The 16756-nt window shown below is 46.7% G+C and overlaps 2 protein-coding genes across 3 annotated transcripts in view; one reads left to right on the plus strand and one right to left on the minus strand.

Moving 5' to 3' along the window:
* LOC135921342 (arylsulfatase B-like) overlaps positions 1–16756 on the minus strand; it is a 60420-nt gene that overhangs the window by 30491 nt on the left and 13173 nt on the right. Inside the window, exons 3-5 of the mRNA XM_065455672.1 lie at positions 13179–13338; positions 8079–8191; positions 1009–1119 (exon numbers count right to left, since the gene is read on the minus strand). Coding sequence (XP_065311744.1) covers positions 1009–1119; positions 8079–8191; positions 13179–13338 — 384 coding nt within the window. The remainder of the gene's footprint in view (positions 1–1008; positions 1120–8078; positions 8192–13178; positions 13339–16756) is intronic.
* LOC135920725 (uncharacterized) overlaps positions 1–16756 on the plus strand; it is a 295472-nt gene that overhangs the window by 17861 nt on the left and 260855 nt on the right. The window lies entirely within an intron of this gene.

Genomic DNA, 16756 nt, shown 5'->3' on the forward strand with positions numbered 1-16756 from the left:
CTTCGCGCATAACTACTGACCGAAGCCGATAATTCCAAAGCTCGCTTTTTTTCTGCACTGGCGACATTTCTCGGCAGGCGCCTTCGTAGCACAACCGCTTACCGCTCGCCGAGTAACGGCATGGTCGAGCGTCGCCATCTACAGCTGGAAATGTAATTGAGCGCCACTCTCGGCAGACAGCATTAGGTGGAAAAGCTGCCCCTAGTACTACTGGGGCTGCGAACAAGGAAGCATGATCTCGGAGTCAGCGCAGCCGAGATACCCTATGGGTCAGCAATCCGCATACCAGGCTAGATTTTGGCACACAGTAAGGTCCTCTGCCAGCGGCCGTGCCGCCTTTATAGAGGCTACAATCCTGGCTCGACCAGCTTCAACCTGAAGCCCCACATATCACCCGCGGGCAGCCTATGTTTAATTTCCCGACAATGAACACAACCACGCGCGTATTATTGCGGCGCGACTCTATCAAGCCACCATAGACTCCTCCCTATGAACGCCCACTTCTTGTGGTTTCGTGTCTACAGAAGACCTTGAATAGTGACGTTCGCGGCAAAGAAGAGAAAATTTCATGTGACCACGTGAAGCCAGCTTGTCTTGAACATTAACACTTCATTCCTTCCGCCATTCGCACCTTAGCTATTGTCATTCAAGGGGAGGGAGGTGGCTTGTAGAGACCGTCCGTCACTTCCTTGTATCCGCTCCTCGAAAACCCAGTTTGCCTCGCCATGGAGGTCATTGCCCCATGCTTGCCCGACTGGGGCGCCACCGCAGACACTAGCAAACTTGATTTTATCTTTGAATAAAGTCAGTCGACTCTCTGTTCTCAAGCTGTCGAAACGTGAATTCCTTGCATACGCTAAGCTGAGATCCCAACATATCAAAACAACTATCGCTACAAAAATGTTAATTCTGCGGTTCGTGCATTCTACACATTCTACATTCTACATTCTACATTCCACGCATTCTACGCATTCTACATTCTACAGCCTGGCTTGTTTTCACACTTACATAAGTTACATTGTGTGTGTAGTAGTCCTCTTCTCCGTTGTAATATCCGTAGAAACTGTCAAAGCCCCGATATGTTGGCGTAAGACTCTCCATGTAACTGCCAAGGTGCCACTGCAGTGAGTAAGAAAAGACGACACTGAACAAAAAGCTTAGCAAGTCAGGCTTTCTGAGACTCTTATAAACCAGCGAAAAGTTAACATCTTACAATACTTCCTGATGAACACAGGCTTCGATCAAAGCTTGTAATAACTATAGGGTTACGTACCAATGTTTGCGGTGGGTAGTTTTATGTTATTGACTGTGCAATCAGCTCGAATCCAGCTGTGTGTTTCCATCTTCTATCCATGTTGATGCAAGATAGGGCTGCATCGACAAAGCTTCAGGACTGCAAACAGCATCCTCAATATGTGTAGGCCAGCGTGTACAAAACAGCATTATTGGTGCATGCCATCGTGACGACTTATCTTTATTACCGCTTTTGCGGTCACAAAGGAGCACCAAAATGAGATTAAGCTTCGACCGGGCTGATCCGATAAAAGCTGTAACATCAGTTATTCGTAAGAAACACTCGGGCTCATTCTGATCTTTATGCTTATGAAAAGGTGAAAATGTAATTGGGATAGGGACCAGCCTTCTATGAAAATAAGAATTTTGCATGAACACTCCCAAATAAAGGCATAGTTTCAAATTACATATTGAATGGAATGTCTCAATTGTGTGTTATTGCTGCATTTTTTTTCATCACGCAGCTGTTTATATAGTTTATTTTGTTGTCTTCTGAAGTCGAGGTTTTGACGGAAGCCCGTCTGGTCGGGAGGCATCATGAAGAAAGGTAAAAAAGGACACCGACCACTGAAAGAATACAAGAAAAGACGTTTCGGCTCCCCTGACGGGAGCCTTGTTCACAATGAAATCAGGAACGCGCGATACAATGTTTATGTGGCTTTAAAATATGACGTAAGGAGTGCGTGTAGATGGGGGGGGGAAGGTTCCGTCATTTCCGTTGAGGGTGGTATCTGTCACTTGGTTTAGGAGGGATTCCAAGTGGTGTCTTGAAGTCAAATTTCTTTCTTTTTCTAATATATTGGCGTTGTCCCACCCAATATTGTGGCCCAAGACACCTGCATGTTCTGCCAAGGCGTTTGATGCGACGTTTTTCTTTTTCACATCGTCATAGTGTTTCAACCGCTGTTCGAAATTGCCTGTCTCGCCGAGATATACGCAGTCGCAGTCTTCACATGGAATCCCGTAGACGATGCCGGGAAACTTTGTCTTCGGAAGGTTGTTTTTCATGTTTACCAGCCGATGACGTAATTTTTGGCATGGCACGTGAGCTACCTGGACATCGTAGCCGCGTAGAACGCGGGCTAAGCCCTCGCTCACACCGGGCACATGCGGTGTGGGGGCGCGTTATCTATGGAGCACACGGTCAGGCCTTGGGGGCTGAGACAGATGGCGTTCCACTGAGTTCACAAACGACTCCGGGTAGCCACATGCCGAGAGATGTTGGTGCACTTCTTATAGGTCAGCAGCCCGGCTTTGTGGCACCATGCAGATACGCTTGATTCTGCCGTCAAAAGAGGCTACTAACGATATCTTTTCGTTCGTCGGGTGCACTGAAAATACAGATACCTGCCTGTGTGTGTGCTCTTTCTGTACACGGAAAATGCCAGACTGTGCTGGTCGCGTTTCAGGAGGACGTCCAGAAAAGGAAGCTCGCCGTCTTTTTCTTCCTCGACTGTGAATTGGACAGACGCTTCAATACTTTTCAAATGCGACAGAAATGAAGGAATTTCTTCTCGCGGAATTATGCAGAATGCAATGTCTACGTAATGTAGGAAGACTCTGGGCGGGGAGTTGAAAGAGGCGAGTGCTCTACGCTCAAGCCATTCCATTAAGTTATATTTCCACCAGTTACTGAAATAGATGTACCCATCGGCGTCATCGGTGCCATCGGCACCCATCGTGCACTTGCCTCTACAAGGTGCCTTCAAAATTGAAGTAGGTGTTCTCCAGGAAGAACACAAGGACCCTCTTCAAGTCAGGAACGTCGATGGGTGTCCTTTCTGTTAGGGTAGGGTCATCGTCTAGAGCTGCGATGCAAGCTTCCGCGGTGATTCGTATAGGAATGCTTGTAAAAAGCGACACGACGTCGAACGAGACAAGCGCTTCCTGATCGTCTGGAGTAAAATGACGAATCTTGCTTATGAAGTCTTCAGAATGGCGAACGTGAGTGGTGCCTCTACCAACGAGAGGGGAAAGAACCTTATGAAGGTATTTGGACATAAAAAACTAAGGCTTTTGGGGATCGAGAGACTCGAAGAAAGACTGCCATCGATCTGAAGCCAGCTTATTCATACGAAGTCGTGTTTTTTTTTCTGTCTGCGCCTGGCCAAGCTCATATCATGAATGGACTTCGTGCCTTTATATCTTTGTTCCACATGACGGTGAATCGGGTGATGTCGAAGTCGCTGCGCACGAATATCATCGAAGAGGAACGGGCAGCAACTAAGGCATCTGTCATCAATAAAGTATTATTATTATTATTATTATTATTATTATTATTATTATTATTATTATTATTATTGCGTCCTCTAGGCTGAAGGGTTAGCCGTCTCGACAGCAGTCTTTCATGGTTGATGTAAATTTCGGCCAGTCGATGCTTTTGACAGCTCCGGAGAACATGGAGCGAGTCAGCACGTAAATCGTCTGATACATTTATATGTGGTCATTTTTCCGCGTTTTCAAGTCCGAGAACCATTGAAACATTTTGTTAAAGCAACGTGAAACAAACACAAGTTCTTAGCAGATGACATACGCTGTTCCTCGCCGATAGGAGGGGCTTCCGACATTTAACAAACCATGTTCTCGTTCAGAGATAATGGACACCAATCTAGACCCTCGAAATAATATAGGAGGTTGTCCATAGATAATGTCGTGCATTGAAATTCCCAACACTTACCTACGGCTGTGGAACCATCAAAATTCCCTTTAAGCGTTTGCAGTTTGGAGGACTTGATGGTGGTAAGTAGGCTCCCAGAATTGTTAAAGTTACCTTGCTCTTCTTCGCAGTTAACCACACGTATTGGTTTTCATTGTCAGGTTACTCGTCGTATGATAATAATTTCGTTGCATTGCCCGTGGGTGTATGACATATAGCATTCATACCCGGACAGTCTGATGAGAGATGACAGGTTTGGATCACAAATGACAGTAATTAGAAACTGATTCACCAATGTAGGCTGTCCGCTGGCGTTCCCTTGAAAGACAAGTATTCTGCACCTCCTCTCTAAACGATGGCATATAGTGTGCCATTGCTTTAGCCTAGAGCCGCAAGCACTGGACTGCACCTGCAGTGTGCAGCACCTGCAGCCTGCTCTGTGCCTATGGGATTTTCCCGTTGCTTAGTAGAGCACGCTTAATGACCATCTGCTACTACTACATGATTATGACTGGTGATCATGAGATATCGTTGTATCAGGTCTTGGTGGGGATGACGATGGCGGTGACATTCGAGGTGATTCTGTGGGAGGTTGAGCGCTTGGATGTGTGGACCAGTCCGCAGGATGATCGAGTCTGGCCACTTCCTTTCGTTTCCACTGTATCTTTCACGGTGGTTCCCCGCGCGGATGCAGCCGCCGCTTTGGCAGAAGCTGACATAACGCTTGGTGCGGCATTTCCATGCGCCCTTCCGTTGCGATGCTGTCGCCACCCCAGTGTAGCGGCAGCCTCCTTGTATGTTGAATGATCCAGAGGAACACGTTTTAGAACCGCTAATTCCTTCCGGTCCCAAGGGCTGCGCTTCGATGAGGCTTCGTGGGATCCACGGCAATTGGAGTGTTTTAAGACAACCGCGCCCCAGGCATTTTCTGAATGGGATTCAGAGCCGCGCGATCACACGACATTATTATAACAGTTTCCTTTGATGTGGTGAATCTTGAAATCCTCGTGGCCCTATAGGGGCTTCGCTATGTTTGGTCGAACTAGATGGTGGACTTGACCAACTTTGTCGTAAGAGGATGAACTATCTCCCAGTGCTTGTTTGCAAGTATGGTGAGGTGCGTGATTAGAGTGCCTACTGTCGTTGCTTTTAATATTATTGACAAGTAGTTAGTCGAAATGGAAACATCGACGTTATAAATGACGTCAACGGGGCCGTTACCACCTGTGGGAATCATTTATTGCACTCTTACTATGTCGATGTTCGTGACATTCCGAAAAAAAAACTAAATTGGGATATATTAGGCGCCAAAATCACGATGTGATTATGCGGCATGCCATAGTTGGGGAATCCGGAATAATTTGGACCACCAGGGGTTCATTAAGGCTTCGTAGTGCGCTACAATTCGAAGTATCTGCAGTCAGAACATCGTTTCTTGAGTTCATCCTGACAACTTTATTCGCATTCGGTGCGATTCTCTCGAGTAACAAACAGAACCTTTTCAGGAGCCGCAGATTTGTTACAGGGACCACAGGCAGGGAATGCACAGAGTGCGGCCAGCGCTGTGATGTGTTCTTCAATGCAAAAACCGTTGCCAGCGAGTGATGATGCCATACAGCAGCTTTCTTTTTTTACGGTTCGTTTCACCATGAGCTTGAAATCGTCGTCCGACGAGTCGTAGCTGTCCGAGTACAACTTGGTCGCCTCGCTGTTCGTGTCGCTTGACTCCCTCACACGTTTGCTGGACGTATGCCGACCTGACTGCTGCGCACCAGGAAGATCCTAAGAGGTTTCTTAATTCCTTGCCGCAACGAGGGAGCGGCTGCTCCCAGAATATAGAATAGAATATAATTTATTGATAGGAAAGACAGAGAGGTCGACCTGAGCTAGTGCGCTCTAGTCTGCTACTCTGCACTGGGAAGAGGGAAGGGGAGTGAAAGTATTGGGATGGATGATGATGATAAGAGAAGTGGTGAGTGCTTATGTACATGAGACAGTTGCCTCGCTAGAGCCGCTCGTCGACCTTGGTGTCCTGCAGGAACTTCAACAATACTTTTGTTGCACGCATTGAAATTGCAGTGTCATGCCATGGGCCGAGGATAGCTTCCTACGACAGTAGTTGTCTGCCAACGCTGGCTAGGAAACTGTCTAGCGTCCTTCGCTCCAGCATATATGCTGGGCAGTCGCACAGTACGTGTTGCAGTGTTTCGGGCATCTGGCAGTGTACACAATCAGGGCTGTTCGATTGGCCGATGAGGTGTGCGTAGCGACGGGTGAAAGCAACGCCGAGCCGAATCCTATGTAGCAATGATGTTTTGCTCCGTGTAAGCTTCGGGGGCAAACAGAATTTACCGTCTGGGTCAATCATATGTATACGTCTGTGAATATTATCAGAGTGGGCTCTGTAAGCCTTTGTAAGGTCCTGCACGAGTGCCTTGATCATGGACCTGGTGTCAGGTCGCGAGTAGGCAATTCGTACTTTATCAGAGGAAGAGGAGGCCGATCTTGCATCACTGTCAGCGAGTTCATTGCCGAAAACACCACAATGGCTAAGCACCCATTGAAAGGTGATCACGTGGCCACTTAACTCGGCACTCTGATAAAGTTCGACGATTTCCAGCACGAGCAGATAGTATGGTCCTTTCTTTAAAAAGTATTTCAGCGCCTGTAGTGCTGATTTGGCATCGCACAATATCGTCCATTTATGAGGTGCCTGCGTTCTCATAAAACGGACAGCCTCCCGTATTCTCGCAAGTTCCACAGCCGTAGATGTCGATTTGTGTTCTAATCGAAATCGTTGAGTAATTCCAAGTTGTGGGATGACAAATGCGGCCGTTGTGGCAGATGGCGTGACCGAACCATTGGTATATACTTGTACAGTCCCGCTATATAATGTAAATATATGGGACAGGGTGAGCTGCTTCAAGCCAATGGAGGAAACGTGAGATTTCTTCTTAATTCCGGGTATCTGAAGCCTCACTAGTGGTCTTGGCAATGTCCATGGAGGTGTCGCGGGGATGTCGGTGGCCTGGAATCTTGCAGGTACAATGCTTGCGTGACATGCAATAGCTTAAGAAAAAGCAAAGTCAAGGTTGGTGCTTGGAAGTGTTGACAGTGGATGGTGTGAGTGTCTGGTTAGCAGGCGAAGATAGGTTCGCACAGGTTCACAAGACCTGTATATGTCGATAGGTCAAGCCCATGCTTCCGCTATTGTGCCCTTAGTTGACGTGCAGCTCCCAGATTTCGTAAAGAAGCAAGGCGAAAACGCAGAGACAGCGGTAAAATCCTCTACGGATGGCACACATTGGAGGCGTACAGTTCTTTTATCTTTCGCCCGACCAACACTGCCCGACCAACAATTTGAAGAAAAAAAAAGAAAAGGTAGAAGAATTGGTTTGTTCGTCTTCGTGACCTCAACATGTCGCAGATTCTGGTGCGTCTTGGTATGTTTATTACATCTGATGGGCTACCACGCCTGGTCTCTCATTTTAGCAATGGAATTTTACATCTACGTACCGCGCATTGCGATAATTCCGCTGAGTCGAAATTAATTGTGCCGAATAACGCATATTCATTAAAATAAATGTTTGCCCGCCTTCTGGCGACAATATTGCTGCCACGCAGGAATTTACAACGCGCTGTGTCTCTTATAAAGCTTTAAATGTGAGGAAGGATATGATATGATATGCTTAGTTGGGTTGAAAAATATGATATGCTTAGTTGGGATGAAGACGATGAGGGGATATTGACCAGTTGGGATTAAAACAATGCATTGGCTTGTTGGGTATAATAAAGCGGGGAACACAATAACCCAATGTGAGGAACACAGTGAGACAATGGCCCGTTGGAATGAAGACAACGAGAAGGCAATGGCCGGTTGGAATGAAGACAACGAGAAGGCAATGGCCAGTTGTGATGAAAACAGCGAGAAGGCAATGATAGCTTGGGATGAAGGGAACAGGAAGGCAAAGGCTGGATGGAATAAAGAACACCAGGGGCCTGTCCACAAAACGCGGCGCAAGTGTGCTTGCTGTGGACATGTCCCGGTATGCAAGTTATATGTTGGCGCCATCTGCACAAGAAGTAATGCAGTGGCACGTGTTTGGTTCAAGTGCTAATGAAGGCGTACCTTTCCAACTAAGTGAGTTTCGTAGCCGAGCTCCCGGAGGTACTCCGGCAGGATTTTCACGTCTAAGGGCAGTCCCCATGGCTCGCCAATGCCAATCGGGCATCCTTGAGTACCTATTAAGGCATACAATGCACACATGTAATACATTAAGGCATAGATTATTAGACACAGTATGCAGGGTTATTGAACAGTTGCCTCCTCCTAAGCTCACATACTCTGCCTGGCACTGGGGGTTGAAAGGATCTTCCACGATCGCCGCCAGGGTGGCCAGCGCCACAGGCTAACACTCCTTGGGCTCGTCTTTTCCCATACACCAATATTCCAGAAAGTGTACTGCAAGAGAGCCGCCATGATAGCCTAATTGGTAAAATACCCCGGACGAATTGCGGAAGATGTGCTCTAGTCTCCGATCAGCGGCAAGTTGTGTTTTCGCCCACTTTACCTTCCGTTTTCCTAATGGTCTCTAAACTATGATTGAATATAAAAGAATAATTTCCCATGCTTCGCCTGGCTGAAGCACCTGCTTTGTTTATATGGTTGTATTAAAAGATCGAGTCCCTCTGGATCCCTTATTTTTCTGGCTCATAGAATACAGAAGACATACAATTCGCAATTATAGCTTTGCAACCTCCTTTATACATTAGCTTTCTGAGTTGCAGTTGAAAAACTTCGCGTGATCTCGAAGAATGGTTAACTGAAGTGACGGCCTCATACGAGTATATACAAGACGTCATAGTGAGAGGCAGTAGAGTTTCACAGCCAAAGTGTCCTCGCACCACCAAGAGGCTGGCGTCTCTCGGCTGAGCCATGCGACAAGCGGCTTCAGTCAAACACGCTAGTGAGACATATGTGCATTGTGCGTATTAGGTCGCAGATATACACTATAATGAAAAGACCGAGTGGCCCGTCGTGAAAGTTTTAACACAGAAATATACTATCAAGAAATTCTTTTCTGACGAAAGGCCAGTTGAGAAGACATGATACATGTTATACATAAAGATTACACAATATATAAAATTCTCCATCACAACTTATGGCTAAAATGATTAGCATAAAGCAATGTGAAACTACAATGCAATAGTTTAATTAGTTGTCAAAGCATGCGTTATGCCATTGGTTTCCTTTATGATTTTGTTTACCGTCATGGTAGTGAAATGAAGGATTATAGAGAAATAAGCTACAGGTGAACAAATAAACAACCATATTAAGAAGTAAATCTACCAATAAATAAGACAGAGCGATATCTCCAAAGTGCGGAAGGACGCGAGAGCAAGTAGTAACAGCGTGGATTGCGTGATTGCGTTATGGAGCAGCTAACCCAGCATATGACAATTAAACATTATTGCGGAAAATGCACAGCATAGAACAGGGAGTTTTACAAATGGAGCAACCAAGCGTCCTTGCGTAGTAAAAAGGCCTCACCCTGCTTACACAGTTGTGTACCCCGTTTTCTTTCCATTGTATAGCTTTCTGCGTTGTTTTCTAAGCGAGGTGGTTTTCGCTGACTTGTAAGTTGGCGCCTTTCTCTTTCCTATCAAAGGCACCAGTTCGTTGCCTAATGCGGTGGTTTCTTCATCAGTGAAAAAAAAAAGTGTTCATTCGGGCACTTGATCTGGCAACGAAGTGGTCGGCAATCTTATTCAAACTAATTTTGCGTGAGAATTGCTTGTTAGCGTGCGAAACTGACATGGCTCAAAGGGTGTCGTCCAGTCGTCGACCACAAGTACTTTTTAAGCCGTTGCAGATAATAAAAAAAAACCTCTCGGGCGTGATCGGCGAGTCCTTGTCAACGGAATTCATCTTAGCTTGGTCATTTCCGAAAAAAAAAAAAACGTTTCGCGCAGGTGTTTGCCCTCGTCCCCAGAGAGCGCATGCACGACGACCTCGAATGTATGTATAGGTGCCGAGTTTTGCTGGCTTGCAATGCCAACCAGCATACGTCCGTAAAAAATCGGACGTCCTCGTTCAAAGCTGTCACCATAGAAATTTGTTATACAGGGTGTCCCAAATACCATGCGCCAAATGTAAGAAACATGCAAATGCCACTTCACTGGACAGAACCAAGGTAATTCGGTCGCGCGTAGTTTCTCAGATAATTCGTCTTATTTATTTAATCAACTTCTAAATCATTACAACTAGATGAAAAGTGTCAATGTGAAAATTGTAGAGCACTATGAAAAACTCGTGGTACAGCATTCTGTTGCTCAATAAGTGCTACACAAGAATGTTTCTCCGAGCGTGAAAGTAGCCCGCGAATACAACCAATGTGCATCGAGCGGCCAGTCGCGCAGCAAATCTGCGTGTATTCGCGAGCATCTTTCACACTCGGAAAAATTTTATGTAGCAAGTATTGAGCAACCCAAACCTGTATTGGGAGCCACGCTGTATTACAATTTTCTCATTGACACCTTTCATCTAATTATGTTTTAGAAGTTAATTTTCAATTGAGACTAATTATGTAATAAGGCGAAAGGCAAGAAATAATCTTAGTTCCTTCAAACGACGGCAAACAACATTTACTTGGTTCTGTCCAGCAACGTGGTATTTGAACATTTTTCCGTTTTGGCGCATGATAGTTGGGACACCTTGCAAATGCTTTGCCTTTCTTCCTTACGGAAAAATACTCATCTGGGACATATACTGCGATATCCATGTGAATACTTGTTGCCTAAGGAAGACAACACTGTGTTAGGTACTTCGTAGTACCCCTGGCGGTACGAGTCTTTCTCTGATCGGAACACGTGAGCTGAGTACAACCGTTGCTGCACATGATTGCTATTGATTCTGATTTCGAGTGGATGCGGCTTCGCCTCATTTCGGCTACTGAGTGAATTGTACATTAGCACTGTGTTTAAAGGGGCCGGTTGGTTCTTCTTTAGAATAAAAAAAAACAAACAAACAGAAACAGCGCAACACAGGACGAGCGAGTAAAGAGCGCAGGACAGGGCGCTGTCCTGTGCTCTTTACTCGCTTGTCCTTTGTTGCGCTGTTCCTGCTTTTCTTATTTTTAATTTTAAAAATGCATTATATATATTTATGACATCTGGGTGCAGTGTCGATGTTTCCATCCCTAATAAATGTTGTAAATTATAAAAAGAGCTTTTTTTATGAGCCATTAGCTTTGCCTGCTGAAGAAAGAAACAGTACTGAGACTTACATCATTCATCTGGATTTCACATGCCGCGGATAAAATACTCTGCCGAAGGAATCACTGATGTCTGCAAGTCTTTTTCAATGTCAAAGCACTAAAAGCAATTTGAAGCAAGGTGAACATACAACAACATTTTCATTCTCCAGGCACAGGCTACCCATACCTTCAGAAAGAATTGTGAGTTGGCGACCTCGTTCTCTTTGAAATAATATAATAAACTTCGTCCTGTGTATATAATACATATGTTGCGTCTGTACATGCGGTTCAGAGTGAAAACTTGAAAAAAGAATTGTTGAAGCGAAAAAATGCGGATGAGGTAACCGTCGCTGGAGCTTCTCATGCGCGTGTGCTTTTATTGCATGGATTTGCAGCAATAAGGCGAAAGCATGATTCAAATCGTGCACGTCCACGCCAACAATGGGGCCGTAAGCTTTTAGGCACAAAACTATTTTAAGCGAAAAGGTAGAGGCAACTCAAGAGAAACCTCAAGTAATGTGTCTAACAGAACTCTCGTAATCACCCTATAAGCGGGGTAGGGAGGTAGGCTTAAGCATCGCCCGAGGGAGATCTGACCCCTCCCCCTACCTGCCCAAAGCTTCGGCGGGGGATCGAGCCCGGAAGAACTCCCCCCCCCCCCCTCCCCGGTGTCGGCGCTTATGGCTTAGCTATCGAAAAAGCGTTGAGTTTGTGTCATTGTTCAGTTCAGCTCTTTGATGAAGTTTTAGTGTCATCGTACGCATCTGGAGTTGACTGTTAGTAGTTAACTTAATGACGCGAGGTACCGCAACAGAAAAGTGCTCCAGACTCGCCGCGCAAGACATCGAGCTTAAGGCCTGTGTGATACCTATTGGCGGAAATATACCATTTTGCAAAGCTGTCTCAATGAAAGCAGTCAACCTTCGCAGTTACACTTCTTGACATGATTTGGCTCTTGTATCTAGTGTCTTCGAATGACTGCGTTCGGCCTGTATAAAATGAAGTTCGGTGATTCTCTGTTTCAGCAATGCATAGCAAATTACTTCATTCAGTTGATGCTTCTATGTCTTTGAAGGCACTGCTTGTCTTTTAAAAAGGTAATCAATGGCTGCTGAAACAATTCCTTGAGAGCAGAATAAAATAAGCGCGAAACGTGGCGAGGCTAAGCGAAAGATAATCATCCAGATAGCTACCCTGCGCTGGAGAAAGGGCACGGAGAGGCAGAAAGATAAAAAAAAGAAGAGCACAGAGAGAGAGGAAGACAGAGAGAGAAACACATAGGCACGCAGCTATATAAAAAAGAGCGTGGGAGTGTCAGAATCGTTTAACCAGCCTGCTTGTACGGAGGAACCTAATTACAGCCCTCGTCGCCTTCTGATGTGAGGACTGGTCAAGCAATCATTGCGAGATTATCGGCTCAGAAAAGAGACTATTTTCTAGGCATGCCAGCGTTGTGACATTTGCTCCACCGCTATGCATCACAGTAACTCAATAGCAAGAATAACATAAGCAAGATATTTCAGAAGGCCGCCCCAGTTTCAACAACTTACAGTTTGAAAGGTCGACAGGCTACGTCCTGCTAATAGCATGCGTATTTAGGGCAATTAGTCGTGGACACGCTGCTACGCTATAGCAGTGCTTCAATTCTTGAACAAACAATCCCTATAACACAGCCAGGAGGTTACGACTAATTTCCGTAAATATGCATGTTATAAGAAGGACGTGCACTGTCGGGGTTGCTGACACAATGGTGTCGAACTTCGGAAGATCTTTGGAAATATTAGTTCGGGGAAAAGCTGCCCTCTCAGTTGTGCTTGTGCATTGCGGTGAAGAGACGGAGAAACAAGCTTTAATTATATGCTGGAGACTGGTTTGACACCTGGCAGAAGGGTCAATGTTCCGAATTCCTGGATACGACCATCGTTGTGTTCCTCATATTTGTGCGTTTACAGCAATCAGTTTAACTAATTTACCGGTACGTATAGGGTAGCGGCCGGTCATTAAAGCCGATCTCGAAGGGGTGCAGGCTGGCTGGACGTAGAAATTGTTTAGTATGATGCCATCTGCCGCTAAGGCGTCCAGGTTCGGTGTAGGAATTTGGGAAGACCCATGGAAGCTTGTGTCATCCCATCCCTGCAGAAAGGCAATAATTACCCACTCTGTCACGTGGCAGAAACGGCACACATCGTTTATAACACAAGGTCTTTAACTGGAACCTTCTAGGATGTCCCGAAAGCGACCATCAATCGCCACGTACCAAAGACCGGACTTCGGTTGGTAATACGAACGCTTCTATTTCGAGAAAAAAATCCAGGTGGTAGTTGCAGGGCTCGCTATAGTCCTACATATTCTGTGTTCGGGGTAGACTTCGTACAAAGGGGAGGACAGGTGAGGATATGGAATGCTGTTTTTAAACATGACGAATATTTGCTGCTGAGCGTACCTTTTGTTGGTAGTTAAACTGCAAATCTACCAGGGAAGCCTTGGATACATATAAGGCGAAGTATTTAGTTTTCAATTAGCGCTTTTTTGTAGTTCTCAAATATACATAGTCGATCCTGATGTGCGTTAATTTTTTTTTCTGAATCTATGGAACCTTAACACAACTCTTAATGTTGTTCGGGAGGACTGCCTGATAGATCGTTTCCTTTCACAATAATTATTACCAATGCACTTTGATTTATTTGAAAATTTTACGTGGTAATTGAATCATCATTCATGAAGCACAGCGCTAAGAGTTACCCATATTCGAAGGTGGAAATGTACGCATTCGTTGTGACCACACAAGTATGGTATATCGCTAGCGGTTATAAGGAGGCGATTTTACATTGCCTATATTATGTTCAAATGTAAGCGTACCACGTGGCAGTGGTTATAACTTCTGCGACCTCAATAAGTATACTAGAGAACGAACGTAACCTGGGAGGAAGCGCAGAAAGAAACATGGCTTATGCTATGTGGGCTTCAGGGTGATTTCTTTCACCGTAGTATCGGTGAAGAGGTGTGCCAGATGGTCATGACGAAGCTGACCTCCGTCCAGCACGCGCTTGCTTTAGTCTCCGATATGACCGTGGTCGCCAAACTATCATAGAAACGCGATGAGACTGTCAGCGCCACAAAGTTCCAGAATATTCTTGGTTCTACAGCATTAGCATCACTGACGGGGCCCTAAGAATTAATCACAAAGTCGCCATACATATGTTTGGACTGCTTTTCCTGAGGAATCATGAAGTTGGCCGTTCATGTGAAGGCCCGTCATGCGCGGATACTGTAGGTAAGGTAAGTGATGCTTTTGGCCTTTCCATGGCGATAACAATTATGTGGACACTGCAGGCGAATGCATATATATATATATATATATATATATATATATATATATATATATATATATATATATATATATATATATATATATATATTGTAATGAAGAAGAAGAGCACAGGAACAAGGCCAGCCAGATCGTCTCTTCCATGCCTGCTGTGCGACCAGTGGGCCAGCCGGAATTGCCAGTGCTTGGCACGAGTGTGCGCCGTTCGAGCTACCAGCTGTTCCTGCTCTGCGTCACCTGCCTCCTCGGTTACGAAGAGACGTTACCATCGGAACTGTTCAGTGCACCCATTACAATTGGTGGAAGGTGCGGGGTACTCAAGAACATTACACCCTGGAACTCCGGTCTCGGACTCTGCCTCCCGTTATGCCTGACTCTCCCCAGCCGACGCCGCCGCCACCCCCGTTGCCTGCTCTGGCGCTGTCCCGCAACGCCATCCAGCGGTTTTCAGTGGTACGGACGAACAGGACGTCAATGACTGGTTGGCTACTTACGAACGGGTGAGCTTGCACAATCGATGGGATGATACCGCCAAGTTAAATGCCGTCATATTCTACCTAGCGGGAGTGGCTCACCTGTGGTTTAAGAATCACGAAGCCGACTTTCAGTCCTGGTCCGCGTTCAAGACCATTTCGCTGCAGTTTTCGGTCGCCCTGCCGTCCACAAATTGCGCGCCGAGCAGCGGTACGAGAGCGAGCGCAACAACCCGGTGAAACATTCACCTGTTATATTGAAGAGGTTGTCGACCTATGCGAATGTGTGGATGCGTCTATGCCGGAAAATGACAAATTGAAGCAGATTTTGAAGGGCATCGCCGATGACATTTTCCAAATGTTGATCGCCAAGAGCCCGCGCACCGTAGCAGAGCTCATAAACTTGTGCCAAATCTACGACGAGTTGAGGAGGCAGCGCGAGTTGACTAGGCGCCCCTCAGTGGCTGACGAGGCCCTCTCTTTCATGACGGCCTTCTCTGATCGTTCCTCCTTGCTCACACAAATCCAAGATTTCGTGCGGGAGGAAGTTGCACGCCAGCTTTCTTTGCTACCCTTCGCTGAGCTACAGCAGCCGCTGACGCAACAGCCTCCTACACAGCTCGCTCCTACGCTCCGGCGGGTTATTGAAGACCAAGTTGCTGAGGCTCTACCAGTGCAGCATCAGCAGTACCCTGCCGCCGCGCCACTTACTTACGCATCCGTCGCCGCGCAGCCCCCTCGTCACCACTCGTTGCGCTACATCCTCGGCCGCCACCACCCGTTCATAGCCCCGTTCATCGACCTGCTCCTGCCTTTACTAATCCTTGGCGCACGCGAGACAACAGGCCCATATGTTATGCCTGCGGTATTCCCGGCCACGTTGCACGACTCTGCCGCCGCCGCATGCTGCACTCTGATGAGTTTGTGCAGTCGCCTCCCTACACCAACGTGCAGCCTTTTCATGACACTTATCTTAGTCGGCAGTCGAACAGCCCACGAGCCGAGCGCCCGGTCCTTACACGTCGTTCACCTTCCCCGCGTCGCCGCTCGTTGTCCGCCATGCGTCGCCGCCCTTCACCCACGCAAGAGGAAAACTAAGCGACGCAGTTCAGGAGGCAAGAACTGCGTCACCATCGATCCGTACAAGTCCTCCATTGTCGCCTTCGAACTTTGTCGATCTTACTGTTGACGGCGTCCCTACCGTTGAGCTAACTGATACTGGAGCAGCCGTGTCTGTCCTAAACGAACGCCTCTCTCGCGCTTTACGAAAAGTTACGACGCCACTTTCTGGGTTTTGTCTTCGCACAGCAAGCGTGCAGCCAGTTCAGCCTTCAGCAGCATGCATAGCTAGAGTTGTTATTCAGGGCGTTCTCTATATTGTGGAGTTTCTGGTTCTCCAGTCCTGTTCCCACGACGTGATACTTGGGTGGGACTTTCTTTCGCGAAATAACGCCGTCATCAATTGTGCACGTGCTGAAGTCGAATTATCGCCTCTGTGTGACATGCCCCTTGTCGGTGCCACTTCTCTTTCCGCTAAGCTAGTTCTTCGAGAAGACATCACCATACCGCCAAACTCGTCTGCTGTTGTTCCCGTCTTCTGTGGCGCTGTCTGTGAAGGCGCTGTCCTCTTCGCTCCTTCAGAACTCTTCATGACCCGCAAAGACGTTCCCCTGCCTTTCGCCACGCTTGACATTTCAGCCGGTTTCAGCGCCATCGTTGTCTGCAATCCGCTTCCTACAGCCCTGATGGC

This window comes from Dermacentor albipictus, chromosome 8, assembly GCF_038994185.2.
Source record: "Dermacentor albipictus isolate Rhodes 1998 colony chromosome 8, USDA_Dalb.pri_finalv2, whole genome shotgun sequence".
Lineage (NCBI taxonomy): Eukaryota > Metazoa > Arthropoda > Arachnida > Ixodida > Ixodidae > Dermacentor > Dermacentor albipictus.